At 44.3% G+C, this 26575-nt stretch overlaps 1 protein-coding gene across 1 annotated transcript in view; it reads right to left on the bottom strand.

Moving 5' to 3' along the window:
- Window positions 1-26366, bottom strand: part of LOC146182462 (ileal sodium/bile acid cotransporter-like) — a 50629-nt gene extending 24263 nt beyond the window's left edge. The window contains exons 1-2 of the mRNA XM_084577587.1: window positions 25842-26366; window positions 7136-7372 (exon numbers count right to left, since the gene is read on the bottom strand). Of these exons, the coding sequence (XP_084433713.1) occupies window positions 7136-7372; window positions 25842-26279 (675 nt within the window). The 5' untranslated portion in view covers window positions 26280-26366. The remainder of the gene's footprint in view (window positions 1-7135; window positions 7373-25841) is intronic.
- Window positions 26367-26575: the final 209 nt, after the last annotated feature.

The raw sequence follows: 26575 nt of genomic DNA, 5'->3' as shown, positions 1-26575 counted from the left end.
AACACGCTCACTGCTTTCAAAGCAACATTACGTTCAACCCAGGTGCATATAGATTCAAAGCGATGCAAGCACAAAAGGACCCGGAAGTGCTGCTTCGCATAGACTGTCAGTTTGCATTACTGTGCTGACAGTTCGGACTTAATGGCGCTTTGAAAGCAGTGACCATGTTATAGCTAAAAGTGAACGAGGCTGCACATTGCCGCTGACCACCAGAATCGGGGCCCTGTACTACCATTCATAACATACGCATGCAATACTGCTCAACAAGAAACAAGTTACAGTCCGTTTTTTCTTCTGTATGCCCGCTCTCTTCAACACACCCTCGACAGCATCTTTCTATTCTTCACAGACGCCCATCCTGGGGTTGCCGAGATCCTCTTCCGGGCTGAAGCAACCCTCAGGATAGCCCGCCTGAGAACGCTCGCCTCGCAACAACTCTCTAAATTCCGCTACGACGCCCATCATCGCCAAGTCGCCTATCTCCCTGGCGAGTTGGTCTGGCTATGGCACCCAACTCGGAAGCGTGGTTTAAGCTAGAAAATGCTCGCGCACTATGCTGGTCCCTACGTGTTCTTGGACAAAATCAGTGACCTTATCTATCGGATTGAGCGCCTCTCCAAAAGTGGCCGACGTTCGGCATGCACTGAGATCACTCAGTGCATCGTCGTCCTGACGAGTGACTCTCCCGCAGGGCTTCGTCTGCGACGGGGGAAGTGTTACAGAGAAGAAGAGTTCAGGAAAGCCAGGCAAAGGAAGAAAGAAGAGAAGTTGTATGTGCGCGTTCAGTTGGACCTTGTCGGGGGTGCCTGTGCTACTGTTCCGCTAACTGTGTGAACCAGGCCTGTTAAACCTGCCAGAAGGCCTTCCTAGTCACGTTACGGGCGTGTCTATCTTCTAGTACTTTCACATATGGCTCACCTACACTCTGATCTCGCAATGCCTACATGCCTGCTGATGTTTCGACTTAGTCTAATGCCCTCTCGTGGTCAATGAATGCTATGTATAGGGGCAAGTTACATTCCGATTCATTTCCTATCACCTGGTTGACAGTATGGATATGATCGATGGTAGAGTACCCCTCCCGAAAACCTGCCTGATATTTTGGTCTATTCTAAAGTTGTTTGATACTATTAGCAATTACCTTAGTAAATACCTTCTATGTAACGGACAGTAAGCTGACTGGTCTATAATTTTTCAAGTCCTTGGCGTCCCCTTTCTTATGAACTAAGATAATGTTAGCGTTCTTCCATGATTCTGGTACCTTCGATGTGATCAAGAATTGCGTATAAAGAGTTGCTAGTATTTCTAGCACGATACCCCCCCCCCCCCTCTCCCCTTGTCCTCGGCTCTTGAAAATATCTACCTGAGCCTCCCTAGCTGCTTTCTCTCTTTCATAGCTTCTTGAGCTTCCTTAACCCCGTCCTTCGTTAGTAGCGGAACGTCTGATTGCTCTTCACTACTGCCAATCAATATTTTCCTGACTACTTCGGCAATCATCTTACAAATTTAAGCTCGAGAACGTTAAACAGAAAATTATTATTTGTTTCAGTAATATTATTCACATTTGAAATAATGTTAACAACGTTATGCAAATTCAAAATCCGCTTCCGGCAAAGGAGTCAGTTCGGTTGCCACCAGTTCCGGTTCCACAGTTTCCCATCAATCTTACGATGGCTAAGAGGGCGAAGACGAGAGTTTTGAAAACGACGCAAGCTCAGAATACGTGCCCTGATGTGGTGTGCTGCACCCGCACACCGCATCTGCAAAGTTTGTTATTTCGGTGAAATGACAAAAATATTTGCGCGACTCGCTCTCATGCCTCTTTTAAAGTACTTTTTTTTAAATTGTTATCTCCATCTCCTTCTCAGAATTTGGACATGACCTCGACTATGCGACACGGTCTCCCTGACTGTTTGCACAATCCGCACATGATGGGTCTGATTACCTTTACAATCAGCGCACTTGGGCCAAGTTTGACGTCCTCCACTACTGTCTGAGAAATATATGGTCGAATTTTGGCACATGATGCACCGTCGGATGTTCGGAAAGCAGGCCGAGCATAGGTATTTATGTATTATACTTAGATTGACTTAGGCAGCTTACTAGATATAAATGTAAGTACCAGGTGCTTTGCGGAAACTTCTCTTCGGTTTTTTATTATATGCATATTTATAATATTTTGTTCTGCAAGCCTTTTGAGTATTTCTGGTTTGGTTTGGTTTGCGGGGTTTAATGTCCCAAAGTGACTAAGGCTATGAGAGACGCCGTAGTGCAGGGCTCTGGAAATTTCGACTACCTGGGGTTCTTCAACGTACACTGGCATCGTACAGCGCACTGGCGTCTCGTTTTTTTACCTCCATCGAAAAGCGGCCGCCATGACCGGGATTTGAGTATTCCTTGTTTGGCTAAGTTTATGAAGGAAATTTCGGATCTTATCCGACGCGTTGCATTTAGAGATTGATGTGGTGTAACGGACTCGAATATATCCCTGAACTACACAATATTTTGAACTCTGGAGTTTTAAATCCTTTCCCGTACTTAAAGAAGTGGATCTCCGTTTGACTTCTTCGACACATTCTAACCAGAGTCCAACGCTTCCTCAAAACAAGTATGAGCTACAAAATGATATATAACGTTGGGCGGTTTTTCATTTTTTTTTCTCTCTATGCGGTAAAATTTTATGAAGGGAAGGGAAAAGGAGATAGAAAATGTGGATGTGCTGTGGATGATGAGAAATTGAGGAAGCGTTTCTTTAGCGGAAAACTGGCTAGTCGCCTCTTCGGTCCGCCCTCGATCCTTTTGGAAGATCAGCAAATGCAAGGGAAGGATCCCTAAAATGTTTATACCCATTACTATACTCTATCTGAGTGGTAACTTGGAGCACTACCAAAACTATAATGAGTGCCGAGGCGACGGTCTGAGACTGGAATGTAGTGCAGTCTGAAGTGGCGGCAAAGCATACGGGATGACATCTTTTAAAGCGCACATTCGCAAAACGCTATTTCTAATCGAACCTTAGCCTATTCTCGGTTTATCTAAGCTATTTCCCGAGTTCAGCGTTTGGCGCAATTTCGTAGGAATACTTCCACAGTACTGCAAGTAAGTGGTGAGATATGTAGTAATGAAATGGGTAGTGGTGCCAGATACCGAACATATAGAGCCTGACAAGAAGACAATGCATGAAGTTGAACGCATTTCCTACCCTTGCCAGCTGGACAACCCAGCTATAACCCAATGTGGTGGAACTCAGGGTGATTTGCCACACAAAGTTTACCGTAGCAGCCTGAAACAATAAAAAACCGACCAAGATAAGAGGAGACCAAGAAGTGAGGCAGAAGGCAGGAAAGTGAAGGATGGAGTTAGTAGATAAAAGCGACTGGCGGTTTCCTCGGGTGTGGTCCGCTGGAGGTGCCGTGTAAAAGAAGCTGAAGCAAAGTAGTATGTCACTTCTGCTGAGAGGCTTCAAAGGTCCAAGCACTCGGCGTCGGGTCAACCACCAGGATCCACTTTTCCCCGGAGACGGCAATTGCCACGCACGGCTAAGCGTAGGTACTCGGGGTTCGTGACGTCACAAAGTATACACCAAACATCTGCTTTAACAAGCGCCCCTGTATACTACTTTTTTGTTAATTTGCTACAACCCAAGGCTAAATGTGCGAAGCGTTTAAAGCCCGTAAAGACTTTACAAAATTTCGATGTGCAGGCGTTTGATGGTACCACGTGCAACAACCACGGCGGGTCAAAATTGCCGTCGCGGTTACTACATAGCCTAGAGTTTGGGAGATCTTCCCGGATCATAGCACAGCGTGACTTCGACGAATGGCTCACTGCCAATACGTTTCACTGCCTGAAGACATGAGGCTTATCTACGCCCTGCGAACAAGCTTCATCGAGACTACACATGTGTACTTGTCTGCCGATAGGTGTGCCATAATCCACGGAATGTTTCGACACAATTAACAAAAGAGCAGCCAGGAACAGAAAAGCGATTGTTTCTCCAGTCTTGCAACCGGCAAGCCACACTGGCGAGTGAATCTACTCGAGTGTGACGAGTACACAATGCCTCTGCGAAAGCGGCTTAAGCAAGTGGCACGTGATACGTAGCTTGACAACGTCACGATAAGGAATGATGGGATAGCGGAGAAGACAGCTTCTCCGTCTCGAACTGTGTATCGTATTGTGTGAGTCAAAAGCAAGGAGCGCCAGCAGCCGATGCTCTTGTAGGGGCAAAGTAACACACTCCATCAAACAAGGAGATTCAAGGGATATCAGAGCATTGTGCCACAGCTGTCACTGATGACAAATAATGGGATCAATCTTTTCCCCTCGTCGACTCTCCCTTCCCGCTTTCTTTTATCGGGACTTCTCAACCCTAAAGAGATAACGCCAATGCCCCAGTATGAAGCATGCGAGAATTGGGGTATCAAGTGTGTGTATCTGATCGTAATCTTCGCTGCAACGAACATGTGTTTGTCATGTTTTTAGAGCAAGGAAGTTTAAGGGACTGATTGATACTGTCTTGTGCTTCCTTTCAATGTAGTACCTAATATAGGCGTACACCTACCGTGTACGTCGTGTACGTGTATAATGACGGTAACGGGCGCAGCATCAGTTGTTTATCGCGCTTTTAACATTTTAACGCGGTAGCGTTAAGGAGCTCGTGTCGCAGAAAAGCCGGTGTCGTTGGCGTCCAGTGAGCGATAAATCCCGGAATGCACTTCGTAAATAAACATGCACTTCATAAATAAAAAGCAAGTTCCAAGATAGGCTGGGTGGGAATCGAACCAGGGTCTCCGGAGTGTGAGGCGGAGACACTACCACTCAGCCACGAGTTTTTTTGTTTTTTTTTTCTTTATTTCCTGGCCACTCAGCCACGAGTTCGATGCTTGAAAGCGGTACAAAAGTGCTTCTAGTGAATGCGGTGTTGCCTTAAAAACATGCCGTAGAACGTTATACTGCAGTGTATATCGGTAATTATGAGCATGTTACTTACAGAAGTCGCAGTTACACGAGTAGCGAAGTACGTTTCCGCTACATTTCTTCTGCGCTCTGCACACATGCAGAGCCATCTTGCGGCAAACACAGAAGAACCCCTCCTCGCAATGTGCGGCGCTGCCCCGACACGTGGCGCGCCACTCGCCCCTGACGTTTCACCGTGCACCCTCACAGGTTGTAGAATCAAGAGTCTTTCCTTTCTTTAGACCACTATCTTCGCTCACCCGCTTCTCCCCTTCGGGCCGCGCGGGTACCGGTGCGAGGATGCCCCAATACCCTTGCGTTTAGTAAGTTTTCTCGACGAGGTGCAATAACGCTATCGCGTTCCACTCTTGAAGGCGAAGCTTAAGCGTCCTCCAATTTTTAAACATATCACAAGTTAGTGCCCTAGTAGGTCATGACGCAAGGACTTAGAGTGTGCTTCATAATTATCGGGGTGGAATTGACGCAGCCATATAGAGAGCAAGAGGAAGTTTGCGTTTACCCTATCAGCTCAGCACCATCAATTGCCTTGCTTCTATCTACCATGAATGGTCACAAAATTATTGTCGCGCTAAGAAAAGTTTATTTAACTGCAATCCATTATTTTCCATTGAGTTTGTGAGCTGAGGTGCCGGCAGACAAAAATATCTAAATTGATTCGAGATGGCTCAGCAGTTGCGACACGAACGTTTGAAAAAGTTGCAACAAAAAGACCAGAAAAGAAAATATCGCTCGTGAGCACATTTATGACTAACTGCTTCTTTCTGTTTCTCAGTTAACTGCAGATCCCGGAATGGAGAATTTTCTTAGTGCTCAGAGCTTCATACTTGGAGGCTCCACTAAGCTTGCCCATGCTTGCCATGTGTCATGAAATGTTGGCCATTTTAAAGGCCTTCGAGTCACGCTGAAGCACTGAGCTCTTAGGTACTCAGGATGTCGTAATGACTACAGTTGGTCTGGTGCCCAAAGAACTATGTTAAGCCCACCTTTGCTTACCACCGTACATGTGAGCAGCTAAACAAATTGAGCTCGGCCCTAACACACCAGTTTTAAGCCTATAAGAATTCCTATAGGAATCAACTATTTGACGAAGTAATCCCTTAATATCACCAATGTAACGGAAGCCATATGCTTCTAGAGCCTTCTCACGACCTGCGTAGCTGAAGTTATATTTGTCGCGATCAGGGGCTACAACTCATCATGGTTAAAAAAATAAGCTAACAGCGTCGGATAGCAGGTTGCAAGGCAAGGCCGAATCGATGCGCAACTCTATGCCGTAACTGTGTGTAAGGAATTTACCTAAGATTTACTTAAATCAACGAAACACGAGTGATCACTGATTTGATTAAAGTTTCTTTCACCTCGACATTTCTCTATTTACTTTGGACTGAAAAATTCATAAAACACCAAAAATCATCATGTTCTTAAGCCGTCCCAGACATCAGTGATCTTCGCACTGCTCACAGCAAGATCACTTGAAACAGAATGGTAAAGGGTAACCTTTAGAGTGTTAGCTCTACTCCTCTAGTGCACAGATCTCGAAGTTAATGGGTGCAATTGTGACCTTGAACCACCATGCTAGGCAGAAAACGTCGTCTTTATCGTCGTGTCCAGGCACAGAGCACACTGTGCTATCGCCGCAGCCGATCACGCCTCATGTAGAACTGCAACACGCTCTCACGGTGCGAAATAAACACCGTCGTCTTCATTAAGTTCCAACTGAAAAACACTCTAGAGCCGTGCGGTCAACATTGCCGTCTTCATGAAGTTCCATCTGCGCAGCTACTTCATTTAACCTACGTAAATATACAGCAAACATATACATCATCTCGCTAAAAGCAGAGACCGTAGCAGTGCCAGATAGGCTGCCCGGACCATCGAACAACGAGAAGCTTACCAAGCGCGGAAGTGAGCCAAATTGAAGCGGCAGTAGTGACCGCGACGGCGGCTGATGACTAAAGCTAATGAAACTTGGTTCAAGGATAGTTGACCCTCTAAATTTGTTTTTATTTTAGGAACCGAGTTAGCGACCTGATAAGCCAAGAGCATTCTGGCGCCATGACCGAATAAATAGCAGTTAAAACACCGTTATTCGAGCTGTCTTATTTACTGAGCGTACAAATGTCAGTAAGCAAGCATGTGTGAACCCAGTACTCACGAGGGGCATGAAAAGAAATTGGCAGGCGCAACCCAGGAGCGGCGGGAGCGGTTTCTTGAGCGAGTTCCAAATGAGTTTAAGATCGATCTGGCAGCCCATGCTGATGTAGTTGATGGACACGATGATGCCGATGAGGAAGGGGAAAGACTTTTGAAGAACCGTAGGGACACGCAGCACGGCAACCAGGTAGCTGTGCTCTGTGCAGTTCGTCTCGCTTTCGCCTTCCAGTAGGCATACCTGCGAATGAAGAAACATGGAACACTGGTAAGAGGGCACATAGTCTGTACTACGAGAAATATCGTTATTGATGCGTGCTTAAAGGGTGAGCCAAAGATAGTTATACATATAGATGTAAAGAATGTGCTCTTCACTTCGGAATTTACCGCATAAGTGCCCTTTTCATCGTTTCAACAGGTACGGTGGGTGCATGGGAAAGATTAGTTAGTATTATAGCGCCCGCCGACGCTATAAAGCGGAGGCGCTGAGATCAGCGTTACCAGCCCGTGCTAGAAAAAAAAAATAAAGATGTACCGCGCGTGCTCAGAGCACAAGCACGGCACGAGCTGTTCAAAATGAGAAGCATGCCACGCTGGTCATCTTGCTCACTGCGACCCTGCAGATTCGCAACAGTATGTTTATCACAAGACCCTATGCTTGACATTATTTCTGTAGATCTTTTTCGCTCAAGCAACGTTACAGAACAAAAGGTTAGTTAGCTGTATGCGTTTTTTGGGGCGTAAGCAACTGCGGCTATCATGAGCCAATCACAAGGTTAGATTATCTGTTATGGCCTATATGTTATTTTATACTAAATTTAAAGCACTGGCTTTCTTCAGAAATATACAAACAAGAGAAAAATCGGCGAGTGCTTGTTCGCCTAAAAGCAATGCAGGATAAAATAGAATATGTGCATTGTAAAATACAGAAAAATATTTTTCCTGGGTTCTTCGTGTAGTGAACATGAGAATAAAAGGTGATTAACTGTGACCTCCATTACTGAACAAAAGAAAAAAAGAAAATGCAGTAGGACAAGTGCCTTAATAAAAGCACTCACGCTACAGTACTTAAATGGCGCATACAAAGGTGGCGTATTTTCACGCTGACTGTTTCGGAATCTATCGCCTGCTCATCAGAATAGAACGAACCAAAGAAGGTGATTTGTGTCTATTCTTTTCCCTTCCACCAGGAGCTCATTTTGTCCTGTTTTCATGTCCGAGTTCTCAGCTCTCTCCTGCTGCTGTCACCTAGTCTTCAGCTGCTACAGGTTCGTTCAGTTTACCGCATCTTTTCGATGTGGCCCTGGCCCGTAGGTTTCAAGCCTAGCATTATACTGCTAACACAGCGAAGACATCCTTATCGCTGCCGCCGGATTCTCAGTAAACTACAGGGGAGATTTGTTTCGGATCTTCGGCAGACAGCGTGAGATAGCGTCCTTCCGAATTGCAAGTGCTTGAAAAAAAAAAGCAAAAAAAAAAAGAACAAAAAAAAAAAATCAAGCACTCGAAAGATACGTCTTCCAGGCGGCCAGCGTCTCCACGAAAGAGGGTGTTGTCCCACCGAGCCTCATGCATCGCATATACGGCGTCTTCCGTTTGCACCTTCCATGCGGCAATGACAAGGCCCTGTTTGCCTGCAGAGCTTACCGGTTGCGTAGCGGTGACTGCTTATCTCGCGTTCCGGGAAAAAAACACAACGCAGTTTGCTCACCACATTCAGAGGTACGCTGGCGCCGACGTGCTTCAAGTCGAGTGCGTCCTAAGAGTTTGGACTTTCTTGCCGATACACACACAGGGGCTTCTTATTGTCTCACTAAACTCCTTGTGAAGTAAGTGCTGTCGTTTTTCGCACTTAACTTTCCTAGGTAAATATATATGTTCGATAAAGCGAGGCAGCTTTTAAGAGGCCACCTGAATGGGTTTGTGCTGACAAGATATGTTCTCCATTAGCACTTACATCTCGATATTTCACGCACTTACAATATCAGCCAGAAGCACTGATAAAAAGTGATCCATTTTATTTTTTTGTGTTCATACTTCAGCGTTCTCCTGGAGAATACGTTTGGCAGATGATCTGATAAAAAAAAATTGTAGGGCTAGGGTGACAGCGTTCAGGCAAAGACGATGATCAACAAGTGGTCTCAGTACATCTTGCACGCACAAAAAAAGCAGCAACAAGTATACACTGTGCAATTGAGCCGAACCACATGTTTAACATGTTAGGAACATATCAGAAGGAGAGAGATTGAAGATTTACCCGTTTGGTGAGATCTTTATTTATGCTGTTAATTGTGTTTCAGATATAGCTGGTCACATTTTTGAGCGGGCCGCAGTATTCAGCAACCAAAACATTGCTTTCTGCGCTTATCCAGTTACGTACCCGCTCTCAGGTACGAGGTTTTGCAAACCACGATGGAACGCTTATTACAAGGAGCTTTCGAAAAACAGTTTCTAGCAACCGACAAACTCCTCCTCAAATCAACGCAGGGACGAAACTGACAACTTCGACGAGTGTCATGATCGAATCAATAGCAGTTAAGGCATCATTCTTCGAGCCGCCCTATTTTCAAAACCTCTTAATGTACGGACGACGCCTGGGTTACTAAGCATGCCATAATGGCAATGTTAGTTTTTAAGTAGAGCGGTAATCTTGGCTAGTTTGCGCACAGTCATCGCATGAATAAGGTAACTGAAATACACTGACAACAGCAATAGAACAAGACAGAACGGGCACAGACTCAGCTGAAATTGACTAGATGAAGGATGACGTATATACAGCGAAGAAATACCTTGTGATCAATGCTTTCAGTTTGCCTCCGTTACAGTCTCGCCTCCAGAAACCGCACCTCACATTCACAAAGCACAACAGAAGGATCACTAACAGACACGTTTGTGCATGCGTGTGTGTCTGTGTGCGTGCGTGCGCCTTTGTGCGTGTGTGTTTGGCGATGGGGAATATTGTTAAATTGTTCCTATAAATGAACATTGATACACCTCCCCGTCTGCCTAACATATGCATGCCCGCAGGGAAAAGGAAATTCATAGACCACGGCGTACACACAGAAAACAAATCATGACCTGTCATTTACATGACATACAAAGGGGTTATGCATGACTGGTCTTACCTTCAGTCTTTCTCTGGACACGTGCAGACAAGTCGGCCATATTTGGAGAGGGGGGGGGGGGAATAAACCATGTTCACCGCATAGCATTGCGCAATGTTCTTTAACTTATGGGCGACCTTACGCTTTTAAGGGCTTTTAAGGTATCACGGCACATTTCTTTTTTCCTTGCCCATTGACCTCCTGAGAGGCAGTCTCACCAGAGTTAACCTTGTCAGTAAAATTTTCAGAGGCTGCTATCACAGAGCTCGGACGGCTAGCTGAATATAATCATCGGCCGCTGAACGCTACCCGCTTTCGCTATCAGAGTTCCTTTCAACTGTCGCGCTGATTTCTTTTGTACAGTTTTCCCTCTGCAATTACAGTTCTCCGCTGTATTTTATAGCATATTTCTTGGGTGGCGTTTGATGTTTAATTCTCTGTTCCTGCACTACATTTTCGCATGCTAAGTTTTCCTTTTACTGTCTGTGCGTTTCGTTGGTTTCTAATTTTCATGTTGAATTTTAGTCTATTAATTTACAGTTGTTGCCCCTCTTACTCTATGCTGCGAACTGGTGCCTGTAAAGTATTTTATTTATTTATTTATTTATTTATTTATTTATTTATTTATTTATTTATTTATTTATTTATTTATTTATTTATTTATTTATTTATTTATTTATTTATTTATTTATTTATTTATTTATTTATTTATTTATTTATTTATTTATTTATTTATTTATTTATTTATTTATTTATTTATTTATACTGCAATCCCAGGAAGGGATTTTCGCAGGGTGAGCATACAGAAAATAGGTAAGTACAAATATTAAGAAAAAAAAAATACAAAGACCACAAAATAATAAGCAAAAAAACACAACAGCAAAAATGAAAGGCTCAATGACGTAACACACACACAAAAAAAGTACACTAAGGTTTGGGGCATATAAATACACTACTATCAAGTCATCAGTGAACACGGTCAACAGGGAATTAATTAAATGAAGAAAGAGCACCAGAACGATCACAATAATAAATTCAGTTCAAAAATGGGAACCGGGAATGCATGACAGAGGACATTATTGTGCACTGAGGTTGCCGATGAATGATGTTACAGATAGCTGTAAGACTTCGTTGATTCCACTCCGTTACTGTTCGCGGAAAAAAAAAAGAATATTTAAAGCAGTTATTACGCTGGGTGAAAGGGGTGATTGTAAGATTGTGACGTTGCCTTGTAGAATAACCTGAAGAGAAAGATATTAGTCTATCAATGTTAATTTTAAAATGACCTTTGACCAATTGGTATAAGAACTTTAGTCGAGAAACGCGATTCCTTTCGGTTATAGATATTAAAGCAGCCCTGTTTAAGAGGTCACTTACTGATGTGCGTCCGTAGCTATTGTAAACAAAACGTACTGCTTTCTTTTGTATTTTTTCAATTTTATTTACGTTTGTTTTGGTGAATGGATCCCAAATTATTGCCGCATAATCTAATATTGGAAGGACAATCGATTTATACGCTAGAAGCCGAACTCGGGGTGTGGAAAGTCTCAATGCACGCCTAAGAAAAAAAAAGTTTACGGTTTGCATTAATTACAGTTTGATCAATATGTTTAGTCCAGTCAAGGTTGTTAGTAATCCATAGCCCTAGATATTTGTAGTGTGAGACTTCGGAAAGAATGTTGTTATCAAGTGAATATTGGAACATCAGTGGACTTTTCTTGTGAGTGATTCTCATATACACGGTTTTTTGAAAGTTGATAGGCATCTGCCATGCATCACACCAGGCACTAATTTTCTGAAAAGCCTCATTAAGTTTTACCTGATCTGACATATGTTTAATTTCGGAGTATAGCACACAATCATCCGCGTATAGTTTAATATTAACTGGAATGTCTTTCACGATGTCGTTAATGTAAATGATAAACAAGAGTGGCCCAAGCACTGAGCCCTGAGGGACGCCAGAGTCAACAAAAACAGTTTGAGAGGAATGTTCCCCAAAAGAGACATATTGCTGACGGTTATTCAAATATGCTGAAATCCAATTAATGATTTTAGTATTTCTGAGTGTGCTATTAATTTTGGAAAGCAGCTTTTTGTGAGAGACCTTATCAAATGCTTTGGCGAAATCCATAAAAATGGCATCTGTTTGGCTACTATTGTTAATAGCTTTCGCAAAATCGTGTATAGTCTGAACTAATTGAGTACAAGTAGAATAACCTTTCCGGAATCCGATTTGGAAATTTGTAATAAAATTGTGTTGTTCAAGAAAATGGGAAATGTGGGTGTGTATTATGTGTTCCATAATTTTGCAAGCTGTCGATGTTAATGAAATCGGTCGGTAATTATTAATGTACTGTTTGTTGCCATTTTTATGAAGTGGTTGGACTCTGGCCGTCCTCCAGTCACTCGGAACCTGTCCTTCGTTTAGAGACCTAGAAAAAATTATAAACAAATACTTGGACACCCATTCTGCATACCTCGTTAGGAATGCATTGGGTATTTTATCAGGCCCAAGCGATTTTTTTACTTTAAGTTTCAAAAGCATTTTAGTTATACCCTGTTCACTGATGACAAGATCAGGCATCGGAGGTAAGCATGTTTCGAACAAAGGTTGTATGCCATTATCATTAGTAAAAACGGATTTGAAGTATTCGTTAAAGGCGGTTGATATTACTTTTCCGTCATGTGTTAATGTGCCATTGATTTCAAATGCATGGGAATCCCTAGATACTGGTGAGATTGTACGCCAAAATTTTTCAGGTGAGCTAGTTATAAAATTAGGCAACAAATCGCCAAAATAATTTTCTTTATCAAGTGCTACTTGTCGTCGTAGTTGACTTGACAGAGCGGAAATTTTATCCAGCAGGCCATCAGGATGGACAACTGCTTGCCTTTTCTTTTTCAACTTTTTTAATTTTCTGCGCATTTGTATTGAAGGGCGGGAAATCCAGGGATTGCCACGTTTTGTCTTTTTAACAATGATAAATAAATAAATAAATAAATAAATAAATAAATAAATAAATAAATAAATAAATAAATAAATAAATAAATAAATAAATAAATAAATAAATAAATAAATAAATAAATAAATAAATAAATAAATAAATACTGTGCAAACGCAAAATTTCTTTACAGCGGCACTGATGTTGGGCAGAACTACGTCACATTATTAGCTGCCTTTGAGTGTCCTGAATAAATATTTAAGGTCGCTTTCATTGGTTTGGGATTTAAAAAAAACACGAAAAGGTATAATTTGCTTTGGTATAATGAAGGCGAATGTCTACAAACTGCCGCTCGTTTTCCTTGGGTAATTCGACCATTAAGTTCAGGCCAAGCCTTGAATCATTAAAAACCTTCTGGTCATCAAGAACATGACTCTTCAATAGACCTTTGTTGACAAAAATGAGGTAGTCATCTTCGTATCGAACACACGGAGAGCAAGGTCAGTCAGGTTATTGCTGATGCTCCTGTCTACTTTGAGAGGAAGATATTACTGAGTACAAAAGCTACTCTGGAGCCAATAGAGCCCCGACTTTTATGTACTGCCCTCCTCAACAGCAAAAATATAGCTAAAAGATATACATATACACTAAAGGCGAAAAAAGGCTTCCACAGAAGTGCTCCACTAATAATAAAGATTTGCCGTTATGCCGTGTGATTTATTTCACAAAACCAAATATTTAGCATTGGAAGGATTCGAAAGTGTTAGCGCCGCCGCAACGATTTTGTATTTTTTTTTTCAATATCTTTATTTTTCTTTTGTTTTATTTAACTTTTATTGCTTCATTTTTTTATCCTTTTTATTTATTATTTTTGTTTTGTATTGATTTTATTTTTTGTTCACCACTATTATTATTTGCCATCATCATAATTATCATTTATTTTTATGATAACCACCATCACTAATTATCATTTTTTACACAGCCTGGTAATGCTTCCGCATTAGTAATTGGTTTACAGAGAAAGGCTCAGCGTCTGCCACATTTTCTCTCTGGACACAACTGTCGCGGCTTCACTTTTCGAGTCCACATTTTTGTCTCACCAACACAGCTTAATAATTCTTTCACAGCAATAAGCTCTGGTCGGGGTATTTATTGCACAGCCTTGAGCACGTGGTGTTTGTTTACTGGATCTATTTCAGCTGTCATTTAGTAACATTTAGTTGTGAATCTGCGCGCGTCCTCTCTTGTTTTTTAGCGCAGTTGTTTTTAAGGTCGTGAAAGCAAACAACGTTGTAGTGTGTATTCATTTTTTGTTCGCTGCGTGCATGTTTATTTTCATTGCTTAGTCGCAGCTTGGCCATGTGATGTGGACTCATGACGTCATACTACCTGCCGACCAATCTGCTCGACCACGTAGCCTACCACCTGCCGAAGGAATGCTCGTGATTTTTTTGCTCATAGCGCCGCCGCCGGACCTTCTGGAGAAGGGAGTCTACAACTCGTTCGCGTCAAGAGGCTGAATGGCTAAATGAATCCCTTTAATGGGAAAGTATTTCTTGGCTCATATGTAGAGTGGACAGGAATTGTGGACAGAGCGCGCCCACACGAACTCGCAATGGAGAAAAAAACATTGCGCCACTGGGTCTCGAACCCGCTCACAAAAGGAACAGATAAGCTTCCCTGGCCCAGGCACGAGGGCGCTATGCTATCGTCGCTTTTCTTTTTATTGCCAGCTTCAAAACCTCATCTTACCCACACAAAGTGATGCGGCGTGTCTCATAGCCTAAGTCGCTTTGGGACGTTAAACCCTATAAAACAAAAAAAAAAATTATATGCGGAGAACATAGGTTGAAAAAAAAAAAACCACGCCACCATGGGCTGCGTGATTCATTAGAGTTCGCGCATGTGTGCAGAGCTTCCATTCTCGGAAGCCACTCAGGCACATGGGTTTCACGACTTGAAGTCGCCAATAACACAGCCAACGGATTCGCGAAAAAACTCTTATTTTCCTGACATCAATGTCTGCATGGCTTAAAGCCGTCCTGAATTTCCAAGTAACGTGCAGGCCCAATTCCATGATCACGTCCAGCGGTAGCCCGTCATCATTTTCAATGGGCGGAAATCTAATTCCGCATGCATTCACGGTTAGGTCTGTTCTAATTGTTCGCTGTACAATGTTGCAGTCTATCCCGCCTCGTGTAAAACAGCGACACACTCTCGCGCTGTGGAGTAAATATCGTCGTGTTCATCAGATTCCACTTGCAAAACGCTCTCGTGCTGAGCAGTGAACGTCGTCATCTTCATGACGTCCAGTCCACGCCACTTTTAACCAGACTTACTGAAAAATTATTGAAAGGTAAGGGGGGGGGAGGTCCCTAGTCCGGAGCTCCAGCGGCTGCCGCAAACTATCCACGCGCGTGTCACAAGGTCTCGAGTCCGGAGCTGAATAGGGCTGCCTCCCATCTCCCAATAGTTGACACTGCGTTTGGATCATCAGATGTTTTGTTTCCGGAGGTCCATACCATGTGGTGAAGACCTGCTATCTCCGCATCATGTTTGTATTTGGGGTACAGGACCCAGGGTGTATTGTGCTTAAACGGGCTGGTGAGTTGTATGTGCCTGTCTGTAGCCGTCGTCACCTAACTTCCTCCGATTTGGACAACCCTGTGGATGTGCCTATATGTTCTGCGAGAGAGTCTGCAGTGTTGAGCCTCTCCGTGTACATCGCCATGGGGGAGAGTGTAGGGTGGGGTGGTGGATGGAGCGGTCGAGTCCCGGGGAAAAGCAGCTCGGGCAGTGATATGGGCGCACTCGTTCTCTTCCGCGCCTTGATGACCACATGAAACATTTATCTGTGTTAGGGTGGCCATAATTTTTTAATACTCTGGTGGCCGGGAAACTCACTTTTCTTTTGATGTAGTTGCGGTAGGCCACCATACAATTCGTGATTATATAGGCGCAGGTGGCTTGCGTAGCGGCTAAAACAGTGGCCACCTCCTCCGCCGTTCGTATATTGCCATCTCAGACGGTGAGGGTATCAATAAGCTGTTGGTGAGCCACTACCGTCACCGTGTACCCAACCACTGACTTAGCTGCATCTACGTAGTAGGCCTCATTGCATCGCCCGTATTTTTCCTGGATGTGTTTGGCTCGCGCCTTCCAGCGCCCTTCGTGGAATATAGAACATCTTTTGGGGGTGGGGGATTCACTATAAATATGCCATCTGGTCGCGTGAGGCCGAGGTCCGCTATAGCGTAGTATCAGGCGAATCCGCCAGGCGGTGTGACTGAAAACGCAATGATTTCGCATTACTACACCTAAGCAGACTTAAGTGTAGCCCTGGATTTCTTCCCAATGACGTCATTTTCCGTATGCTAGGTGATAGCGCACAAAGAAGGTGCCTCATTTTTTGTCTTTGGCTTTGATGATGACTATTGATTTTATTGGCCCAAGAAAGCCCTCCTACCCTAAGGCGCGACCACTTCGGTTTCTCTAACTGGCGCTGGCATCGCAATGACCTCGGGCTCCTTGCTTTTCGTTACATTTATCTAAAAGCGGCCGCCGCAGCCGGGATTCGATCCCGCATCCATGGACACAGTAGTCGAGCACCGTAACCACTGCACGGGTAGAAGATAAAAAGAAATGCGGCAATAGGACAGCAGTGCGTATTTTAGACCTTATTGGCACTGGGGCAAAGACTAGCTTTTTAAAGCATTTCGCTCTGAGGGGTCGAACACCAGGCCGAAGAAAATCGTTTACTGGTGGACAAACCTAACCGATGGGCATGCTTGGCGGTCTAGGCTTGGAACCAGACTCCTGTCCAATGAGAGTAGGCTCAAACCAAAAGGACATGGTTAGAACCCAGCTCCTACCGGATATGAGGCAGGTGATTAAACTACTAGGTGATGGTTGGAACCTATACTCGTACACAAATACGAGGTGGATACTAAATGAATAGGATGACGCTTAACCGGCAGCCTGAATTGAGCTCAAATGTTGCCAGAAAAAGAAGTCTTGACGAAAATTTCCACCACTTAAGAGCTCTGGATGCTGCTGGAATACACACTCCTGCAGAAAGGTCGACGACCGCCTCGGCCTTTTCTATTCCGTGAGGTCAGCGGAAAAAGCGGTAGTGCTCTTTTTGTCCCGCACTAAATGGTGGCTGTGACTGGAAATCAGTCACTGAAAGTGGCTTTACCTAAGGTCCTCCTGTTCGTCAGCCACCCGTGGTTGCAATATCGGTGCTTCGAGAACGCGTATCTCTTGCCTCGCAGTCGCCGACTCTCCGACGTGACGTCGTCGTGTATGAGTATGACACTTATCTTTACACCCTCGGTGCGTGGTTCGACCGCTGAAGGTGGCTGCTGCTGTCATTGATGCTTTATTTTCCTTGCGATTTCTTTTCTTGCTTTGCTGATAACAATCTTGTTTCGAAGCTCTAGTGGTGATGGTGCAAGGTTTCGGTACTTTAACGACATCAAGTTGACTATTCTTCCAAGCAAATGATAAGATCTCAAATCGTGGGTAAACGAGCAAGGACACAATGAGAAGACCGCTTTAAAGAAGTTCTTGCATGTGCACCCATTCTTCCCTTTGTGTCCGGTGCTCAGAGATCTGCTACCTGTTGCCGTTGCTTTGTCCGAGGAAGCACGCCGTCACTGCAGTCGACAATACAGGCTCTGTATTTAGGTGGTGAGATATGGTTTCCTCTCATTGTTTGGGAAACAGGTACGTAGATAATACGAGCGGGTGTTGGGGTCGCTTGTCCCTAGCAGGCATGGCGTGTCTCGCTGTTTTTCTAGTTAAGTCCTCGAAGTCTGCCCACTCAGTCTATAAACAGCAGACTTGGTGTAGGACGCCACCACAACTATAGTCCGGGAACAAGTTCTGCATTGATGCGTGACAAATTCATCAATAATGTCTCTAATAGACTCACCATGGTGGTTATTTGTGTTCGGCAGTTGAGGACGAGACCGCAGCATCGAATCGCGTGTGGTACCCCCCCCCCCCCCCCCCCCCCCTTTGGTGCAGGCGAAATGGTACACAGCCGATCCAGTGTGCGTTAGAAATCCAGGTCGTCAAAATTAATCCGAATTATTTAAATGTAGCACGGCTTACCACGCTTAATTTGAGCTACATGGTTATCGTGAGTGATTACAGTGATTATTATGAGGTACAGTGATCACTATGAGGTACAGTGATCACTATGAGGTACAGCGACTACTATGAGGTACAGCGACTACTAAGCAATACAATGCTATGAGTTATTTCTATGCGGTCAATATCTACTATGAGTAAGCATGACTACAATGACAACAAGCTCGGTGACAGAAATAGCATTAACTCAGCATCACAACAGAGAATACCACACAATTTTCTGTTTTTAGGCGATCTAAACCATCAAGTAATCTTTCTCTTCCTTCTCTCCCTTTTTCTCTTCGCGACGTCGTTGGCGCGTCCACCGAGATGTTATGCGCCTTCAAAATCTTGAAGATCGATTTTCTGCACAGCGAAGTTCTGTCGTCCACACTGCGCGAGTAAGCAGTCGGTGCCTTGCACAATGTTTCCCTTAGTAGCCAATTATGACTATAATGCCTCGAACGATCGGTATTACCTGTGTTAGCATGGTTATTAACATGCATTAGTTGCTGCGACTGGGCTCTTAAATCACAGCCAGCACCGGGCAATGGCAGAGGAATGCTAGTATCAGCGAAGGTTACGGTAAACTCTGATACGCGCTTGCTACGTGAAATTCCCAAGAACCACTGCTCCCGCGTCAACCGATAGTTAGAGTAGCAAATACCTGCAGATATCTCTGCTGGCCTTCTTGTTTCAGCTTAGCACAGCAAGGCTTTATTTTGTCGGGCGGATCCAACAGGTTCAAAGAAGCAACCTGATGTGCTACAGTTTCGGCACATCTTATACCTTCGAGTGGACCGCTTATCCAACAAGGAGATTAGAACAATTTTTGAATGGTTTATTCTTGAGTTTACTACTACAGGAGGGTTGTGACTGGCTAGTTAGCCCTTGAGAACAAACGAAGCCCGTACTTCAGGTCAGTCTTACAAAATTTGCGCGAGTTTTTGGCTTGAAGACGAGTGAGACCAGAGGTTTGGCCTAGTACCTCAACGGCGAATGAGATACTCAAATAAAAACAGGCTGGAACGCTAAGCACGGTTGCTATGGCACAGATCAATGCAGAATTTTCCGCTACCACTCCGTTTTCAAACACCCCGCAGCTTTAGGATAATAAATGAAAGCATCAAGAATCAGAAAGTAAGCGAGAGTTCAGAAGATAAAAGTTAAACAGAATCTCGCTTTTGGGGTCAGTATTATTCCAAAATTCCTGCGCCGGCTACGATCTCCAGCGCAAAGAGGGCTGTCAGAAGTGGCCGTGGATGAGGGGTAGCGTTCAGGTAAAATTAAAACGGCGAAATGCACGTTGGTGAACATAGAATATGTAGAATTAGAAATCGCCGGTCGATGCGAATCAAATAACTGATGTCAAAATAAACCGTACTTCGGGAAATCAAATCTCGTTGAGTAACGAGCCTATTAAATTTGGCGGTACAACGCGACAGCAGCTGGCGTTGCAAGATGCGGTCCTGATATGGACTGAGCTCGGTTGACGATTAAGGTTAGTTTCCTCCTGGAGTCTACTACGTGCAAACTTATATCGCACAGTACGCGGGCGTCTTGCTTTTCGCTACCTGCGAAAAGCGGTCGCCCTGTCCACAATCGAACCCGCGTCTTCGCAATCAGCAGTCGAGCTCCCGAGCCAGTTAGTCCCCGCTGTGGGACATCACAGGTCTGACCATAGCTATTCTCGCCTTTACTTTAGCTAATACTTTAACAAAGCAAATTTGTTCTAGTCTCGTACTGAGGAGCTCCAAATCAATTTATACCATGATAACCCAAGGGTGACCGTTTTGTCAAAGCCAATTTTGCGCCGTGGTTCTATCGAAGCTCGTGCACCCGCTATCGCTCGCTCAGCAGGAGAACGACACAGCCACTCAAGCGACCGCGACAGACGACTGCTTTCGTAACCTGTTTACATCCCGTCGAGGGACCTTCATGGAAATCCCGAACCACTTGCTATCTGTGCAACAAAGGCAACGCAGCGGCACAACTGAGCATAGCGGGTTAGGAATAAAGGATCTGAAAGAATAGAGAAAGACCAAAATTTGGCTACTTGGTGCTTGATAAAAAGCTCAGGCAAGTAGCGTAAAAACACAAAGAGCAAGGAAGATGTTAACCCGACGTTCGCCACTGTGGTAATAATGCTAGAGCACGGCTCTAGGTGCGATATCGATGCCCCTCTCTGAGTGTGTAGAAGTAACGTAGTAGCCCTATGAAAGCATATATGTAGGATTTCCTTTGACTTTATGCCTCAGCACTCGCATTAGCACTACTGGTTAGCTATAGTGAACATCTCATGATGTTCCAAATAACATCACTGTGTTCTTGCCAATTACGTTTCCGCATTCTACTTGGTAGGTCACCGTATCGCATGGTAATGACAAGCGCTGGTCATTCGATCCTGACCAATCAGAACACTTACCAGGACATGAACTGTAGCCAGTGAACACCAAGCCAAAAGGACTCGTGAATGAAAGGTAGCGAAATTCTAGCTTGACATTGAAATGTATCGCGCTATTTAGACTTTCAGTAGTTAACTAGAGGAAAACGGATATGCTTGTTTTCTGCTCTCTAACACAACTACGTTGGCGATGTTGTACTGGTAGGATTCCAGAATCGTTTCTTCTACACCCAGCTTAAAACTTTACACGTGCCACCGCTCTTCATGAGTATGATGTCTTCGCTGATATTGTCACGTAGCAAACAATATCAGCGAAGTCACGATGATTCAGGAAATGGTGGCCTCGCACAAAAACTATAGGCGGATTCTGCGGAGGAAGCATGGCAGCGGCCTTTCGTAACGACGAAAATTCAAACGATGATAAAGCTCAAACTACAATAATCCTACACCTATCTCTGTTCCCTCTTTCCGTTCGACTGCTTTGATTGTTATCGATGTCAAGCCCCTTTGTACCCGTCAGTTTTATCAGCGCTTTGTCTTGCATCCCCTCACTTTACGTTACGTGCCACGAGCGTTATTATCGCGAGGTCCTCCCATGTGCTTTCGGAGTGTGCTTCCACGGTGACACTCAAATGTCGCAAGCAGTGGGCAATCGCGGTTGAGAAAGCGCTTACCGACAAAACAATTGCCCATAGAGATCCGGTTGAACGTGCCGAACAATTTACCGCAACGTTGCCTCGAGCTCAGTACTATAGCTTTGAACACTTCGTTTCCATTTGGGGGCATAAGCTCAGTGGTGGATCAGCGGAATGGCTTTCTCTGTTCATATAGCTGCGCCCGCATCAAATTGCCAAAAAATTGGCTGAGCGCTCACCGTCGCAAGCCAGTTATCGTACTTAATGCATAAAATAAAAGAACAGTTTAACGTAGAGCGGACGTTTTTATTTCAGTGCACTTTCGATTCGTAGAGAGCGTGCTTTGAATACGGAGCGGAAATTTCGGAATCAGAATGGCCATTTTAACGTCAGGGCACATTAAGACGTTATTGCGTGTTGAAGGGTTTGATCCGTATTCTGTTGGCTCTAATACAGTGTGTCCCAGCTACATATATCAAATGGTTCACAAAAATAGACTGTCTTTCCCGTTCTTCAAACTTTAATGATTAAGAAAAACTACAGGTAGCTATTTAATTATTGACATCACGAACAAAGTGTCAATACAGACGTTGTAAATGGTCTTGCAAAACAGGAAGCTGAATTGTTTGCACGAGCTCGCAGTTATGTGATATGATTTTATTGCTGGCTTCAAATAACTCGCAGTAAAAAAAAAAAAAAAAAAAGCGTCTCGGAGGCCGAAATCCTCTGAAGCACTCTCTCCGACGAAGCTTTGCATGTGCACTGGGCGAGAGAAATGTTGGCTACGTAATAGCAGTCTTTGAGATAGGTAAAACGAGCAACACAAAAATCGTACTTCATGCCAATATCGCGAATAGATGTTAAGACGATCTACAACTTTTGAATTGGCACTTTTTGCTCAGGCCAGTAATTAGAAACTTATGCCGGTTATTTTGTACTAATTAATTACTTAGATGAAAGTAATCATCAGTGCAGCCTGATGCGTTCATTATAAAAGTAAGAGAAATTAGTTGTTTTGTTGTTGTTGCTTTTTTTTGTTTTGTTTTGTTGTTGTTGTTGTTTTTTTTGGGGGGGGGGGTCCTTCATTTTTGATGAATGGCCACAAAATGTTTGCGGTCGACATCTGGGTGGTTTATCGTGAGTGACCATTTAAATGTTAAGTGTATGTTTAACTGCTGGTTTGACTTGCCTTGTAGTTTTAACGTGCCAAAACGATATGAACCTTGAATGACGCCGTAGTCCAGCCCACCGGGAATTCACACCTCCTGGGGTTCTCCGTGCATTGACGTCACGGACGCCTTGCGTTTCGCCTCCATCCAAATGTAACCGCTACGGACAATTATCCATAGGTCAATACTGTGCCCGAGACCTCCGGGTGATCATTCGAGCGCCCTAACCCATCAGTCACAGAGATGGGGCACGAGCAGTGCTAGGTGCAGGTTTAAAGAAATATGTTGTAGCTACCGCAGTGGTTCAGCGTCCGTTACAACACTGCCGTAAAACGCTGAACACGTGACCCTTCGCCCTCACGCTCAACCCAGCACATCAGTTAAACGCAACAGTACAACTCAATTTTTAGAAGCAAGCTTACACTCGTGTTTTTATTTGACAACTCTTTATTAAACTTGCGCTTTTTATTGCCGATAGCATTTGCATTTCAATTTACAAAAACCGCACTAATTTAGACAATTTTGGTGTACAATTTGGGGTAAATCTGTTCATGCTTGCACAAAAATCAGGATAAATTCGGACTTTTATATCGCATGATAATACCATACTATACGTAAAAAGAAACACTGATTTACCGGTTGACAATATTAGCCGGTAGAACAGATCGAAACCTGTTCAGAAATATCGCTAAACTACCAAACACATTGCTGAAATCTGCGACTCCTGCATGTATTTTGCGGTGTGGTGCAGTTTGATACAGTTTGTTGTGTTACAGTTTGTCGTGGTACGGTATGGTAAAACATGGTATCGCACGTTACTCTATAGACTGTGGTATGGCATGGTAGAGTATGGTATAATATTACACAGTTAGCTGTGGTAGGATGCTTATACGCTGAGTACCACGAAGGCCATGAATAACATCGCAGAGGAGAATTCCGGTTGTTGTGGGTACACCAGTGTCGAGAAAAAAAAATGGCTCAAGTCTTCCCGAAGCACTTCACAGTCATAAAACAGCAGCTAAGAGGGCAAAGAAAAGCACGAGAGTTCTTCGCGGGTCAATTCTTTAACCAGAGGTTTATGTTTTACAGACGTTTGCACTCGACTATTTGGCTTTTAGGGACCATGTTACTTGTTTTCTTTCGACCTAGTTAAACTGAGAGAAAATCAGATTAATGTTTTGGTATAAGTTCTAATGCAACCAGTTCATTAGACATATCCATTTTAAGCAAAGTTGATTTTTTGTTTTTATTTTGTTTATGGGGCTTAGTAAATAAACCAATGTGGTAATTCCTCGCAGGCCGTCTGGCAGTCTTGCCACACTGATATTAGCTGAACGTTTGTTGAATTTGGTCTAGTTTACGAAATGTCTAGACTATTTTGAAATGGATTGAATAAACGCGTTACTTTCGGAGTGATGTTGAAAGCAGCAAGTGGGGTGCTGGTTATACTCGCGGCGATACGGCAGCGTCACAATCTTGTTCTTGGAGTCCTTGTGCACACACCAGCCAAGGCGTGCCACGCACTCCGACAATATCACTGCGGCGTCAGCGAAGGTATGCGTTGTACGCTCTGAAGCAATTTGACGCTGATCGACCGAGCGCCGGCCCAGGCAGAGAGCCAGGTCAATGGCTGCTCCCGTGTGGACGATAACGTGGCTTGCTGTGTGTGTGTGAACCATGCCAGCACATATATTTCGAGTTGACCAGTTTCGCCTCATCTAATCTGCTAGCCCTCCTGGTGAGCTCTGTTGGTAGAGCGGCTGCCCCGAACAGGTGGTACCCGGGCTTAAACCCAGGACAAGGACAAATTTTTTCAACCACAAAATTGCTTCATGGTCGTACGGCTGCTGTTGGGTGGGTGCTAATAAACACTTCCTTATTACAAATTAACTGCCTCTATGGATTTCCAAAAACATTGGACCATAGCCATGTAAGTTAAAAGGCGACAATCGCCACCAATCATTCTGCAAGAGGGAAAGGTACGCGTAAAAATAGCTTAGTCTACAATTGTGCCGTTTCACCCCAAGTCAACAAGAATGTGGGTATGACTTCCATTCCTGACGATCGATGTTAAATAAACGCACAAGTTTACTGGAACTTAATTAGCTTCATCCATCAAACTTGTGTCCTGTAGATTAAGCTTAACATTCTTGCAAGGCAGCTAGCCATGCTTCTCGTGTGGTCTGTGCCGCTTATGTTGAAGCTGCTGCTTCGTGAACGTGTTCTGCAGGGCTTAAAGGCGTGATTAAGTAGGCGTACGTCACATTAAACGAAAAAGGCGAAGTGCCCTAATTTCACTGCCGTGCCTGCTCCAGGCTTGTACAGTCACGATATTTATGAGCGTGAGCACAGGAGCGTGTGGCGGATAGCCACGAACCCTACTCATAAATAAAGTGGACAGGGAGGTACGTTCCCTCATTTACCAGGAACTGTCGCAGCAGCAGAATCCTTTTCAGTACGTTGCGAAAAGCAGCCCCTGCGTGTCGCCACAAATAGTGTTCGAGGCTATGCACCATGCTCTACTATGTCCACACTGGCTAATCTCATGACTAAGTGAAAGAACGATGGCCTGACCAAGATTTTCCTAGATTTTAGTTGACGACTGGAAGGATGGAAAGACATGGTGCAGAGGTTAATCTGAGTCTATCTTGGAGATTGTTTCAGCGGAGGAGTAGCTTTCGAGCATTTATCTTTCGCCCCTGCTTTTTTTGTAACACTTGATTTCTACATCAGCAGAACGGCCCTCGTCGCTGATACCGTATATAGAACAAAAGAAAGCTCAAGACCTCATGCGTTCCATTTTTGCTTTACGCTCGGTCTATAATATTGTAACCAAAGAGGTTGCCCTATCTACTTGACTGTCTGCTTTAGTCCGTTTGTTGGCATATCTGTATACATTTCAATTAGCGACTTCATCCTTTTAGTTGAGTGTCACTTTCTTTTATGAGCTTTAGTTGATGAACTCCTTTGGTTTTGCGACACATTTCGTGACGAACAGTTCAGTGAAAGAAGTTTTCACTTGCACAGCAACTATAAAACTTTCCGCGCTGAATGAATAAGTTTAAGTACACGCCACAAAGGGAGTCACACGGACAAAACATACTCCGATGAATAAACCACAAAGAGTTCAGCAGCACAGGGGCCACCTATTTAGCATTAGAAAACTGTAACGAAACCGATGGCGTGGTTACGGAATGCCAAGCTGCGTTTGCGATGAAAACGGAAGCATGTCATAGGTGTTCTGGAAGAAACGATTTGTTAGGAACTGCTGCGGCGTGCCACGGTAATATTTTACACGTCATATGACAAGAATCGCCCACCTTGAAGAAGATATTGGTGTAGCTCACGAACACCCCGTGGACGGTGACGTTGAAACCGGTGCCGTTGTTCTCAGCGTTCAGGTACACCTTGGACACATCCACCGTGGCCACGTTTGTGTCACCGGTAGTCACTGTGATGATGCGGTTTGCCCGCGTCGCGAACGTCACTTCCACCACAACGTTCTCGTCTTCTTCCACGTCGATGCGCCGCGGCGGAGTGAAGAACACAACGGTATCGTTTGCCGAGGCATCGCTTCCGTAGGCGCTGCTTTCGGTGGTCAGCACGGCTTCCTGGAATTGTATAACTTCCTTGTTTGGCAAGAATGCTGCGTTTACGGACTCTTCAGTTGCGTTGACGTTAAGACTCGAAGCCGAGTCCAGAAGCAGGGTCCAGGAGAGCGCGTACAGGAGAACGGGGGAGAAACGACGGATGTGCATTGTGGAGGAAGGTATGTGCTGTCCGTCCCTGCGCCGTTCGGCCAGGGAACTGATTGTCTCGGTAGCCCCCTTGGCTTCCTGCGACGCTGGAGCCTGAAAAGGACGATAGGCGGCGAACGTTTCGATATGACGCGCCCATTGACCATATCAGCTTCAGGAGATATCGCCATCACGGAAAACCCAAGCGTGCCTGCTTGCGGGGGCAAAACGCAAAGCTTTCCCTTGTTGTACAAGGTTAGCATGCGCACTTTTGGCATAGGTTTCACGTGCATCCGAAAACATTATTTCAGTAGTTT

The sequence above is a fragment of the Amblyomma maculatum genome, chromosome 8 (assembly GCF_055883805.1).
Source record: "Amblyomma maculatum isolate TAMU_Amacu chromosome 8, ASM5588380v1, whole genome shotgun sequence".
In the NCBI taxonomy this organism is placed as follows: domain Eukaryota; kingdom Metazoa; phylum Arthropoda; class Arachnida; order Ixodida; family Ixodidae; genus Amblyomma; species Amblyomma maculatum.
The sequence above is the reverse complement of the archived record's forward strand: the minus strand, read 5'-3'. Positions and strand labels throughout refer to the sequence as shown.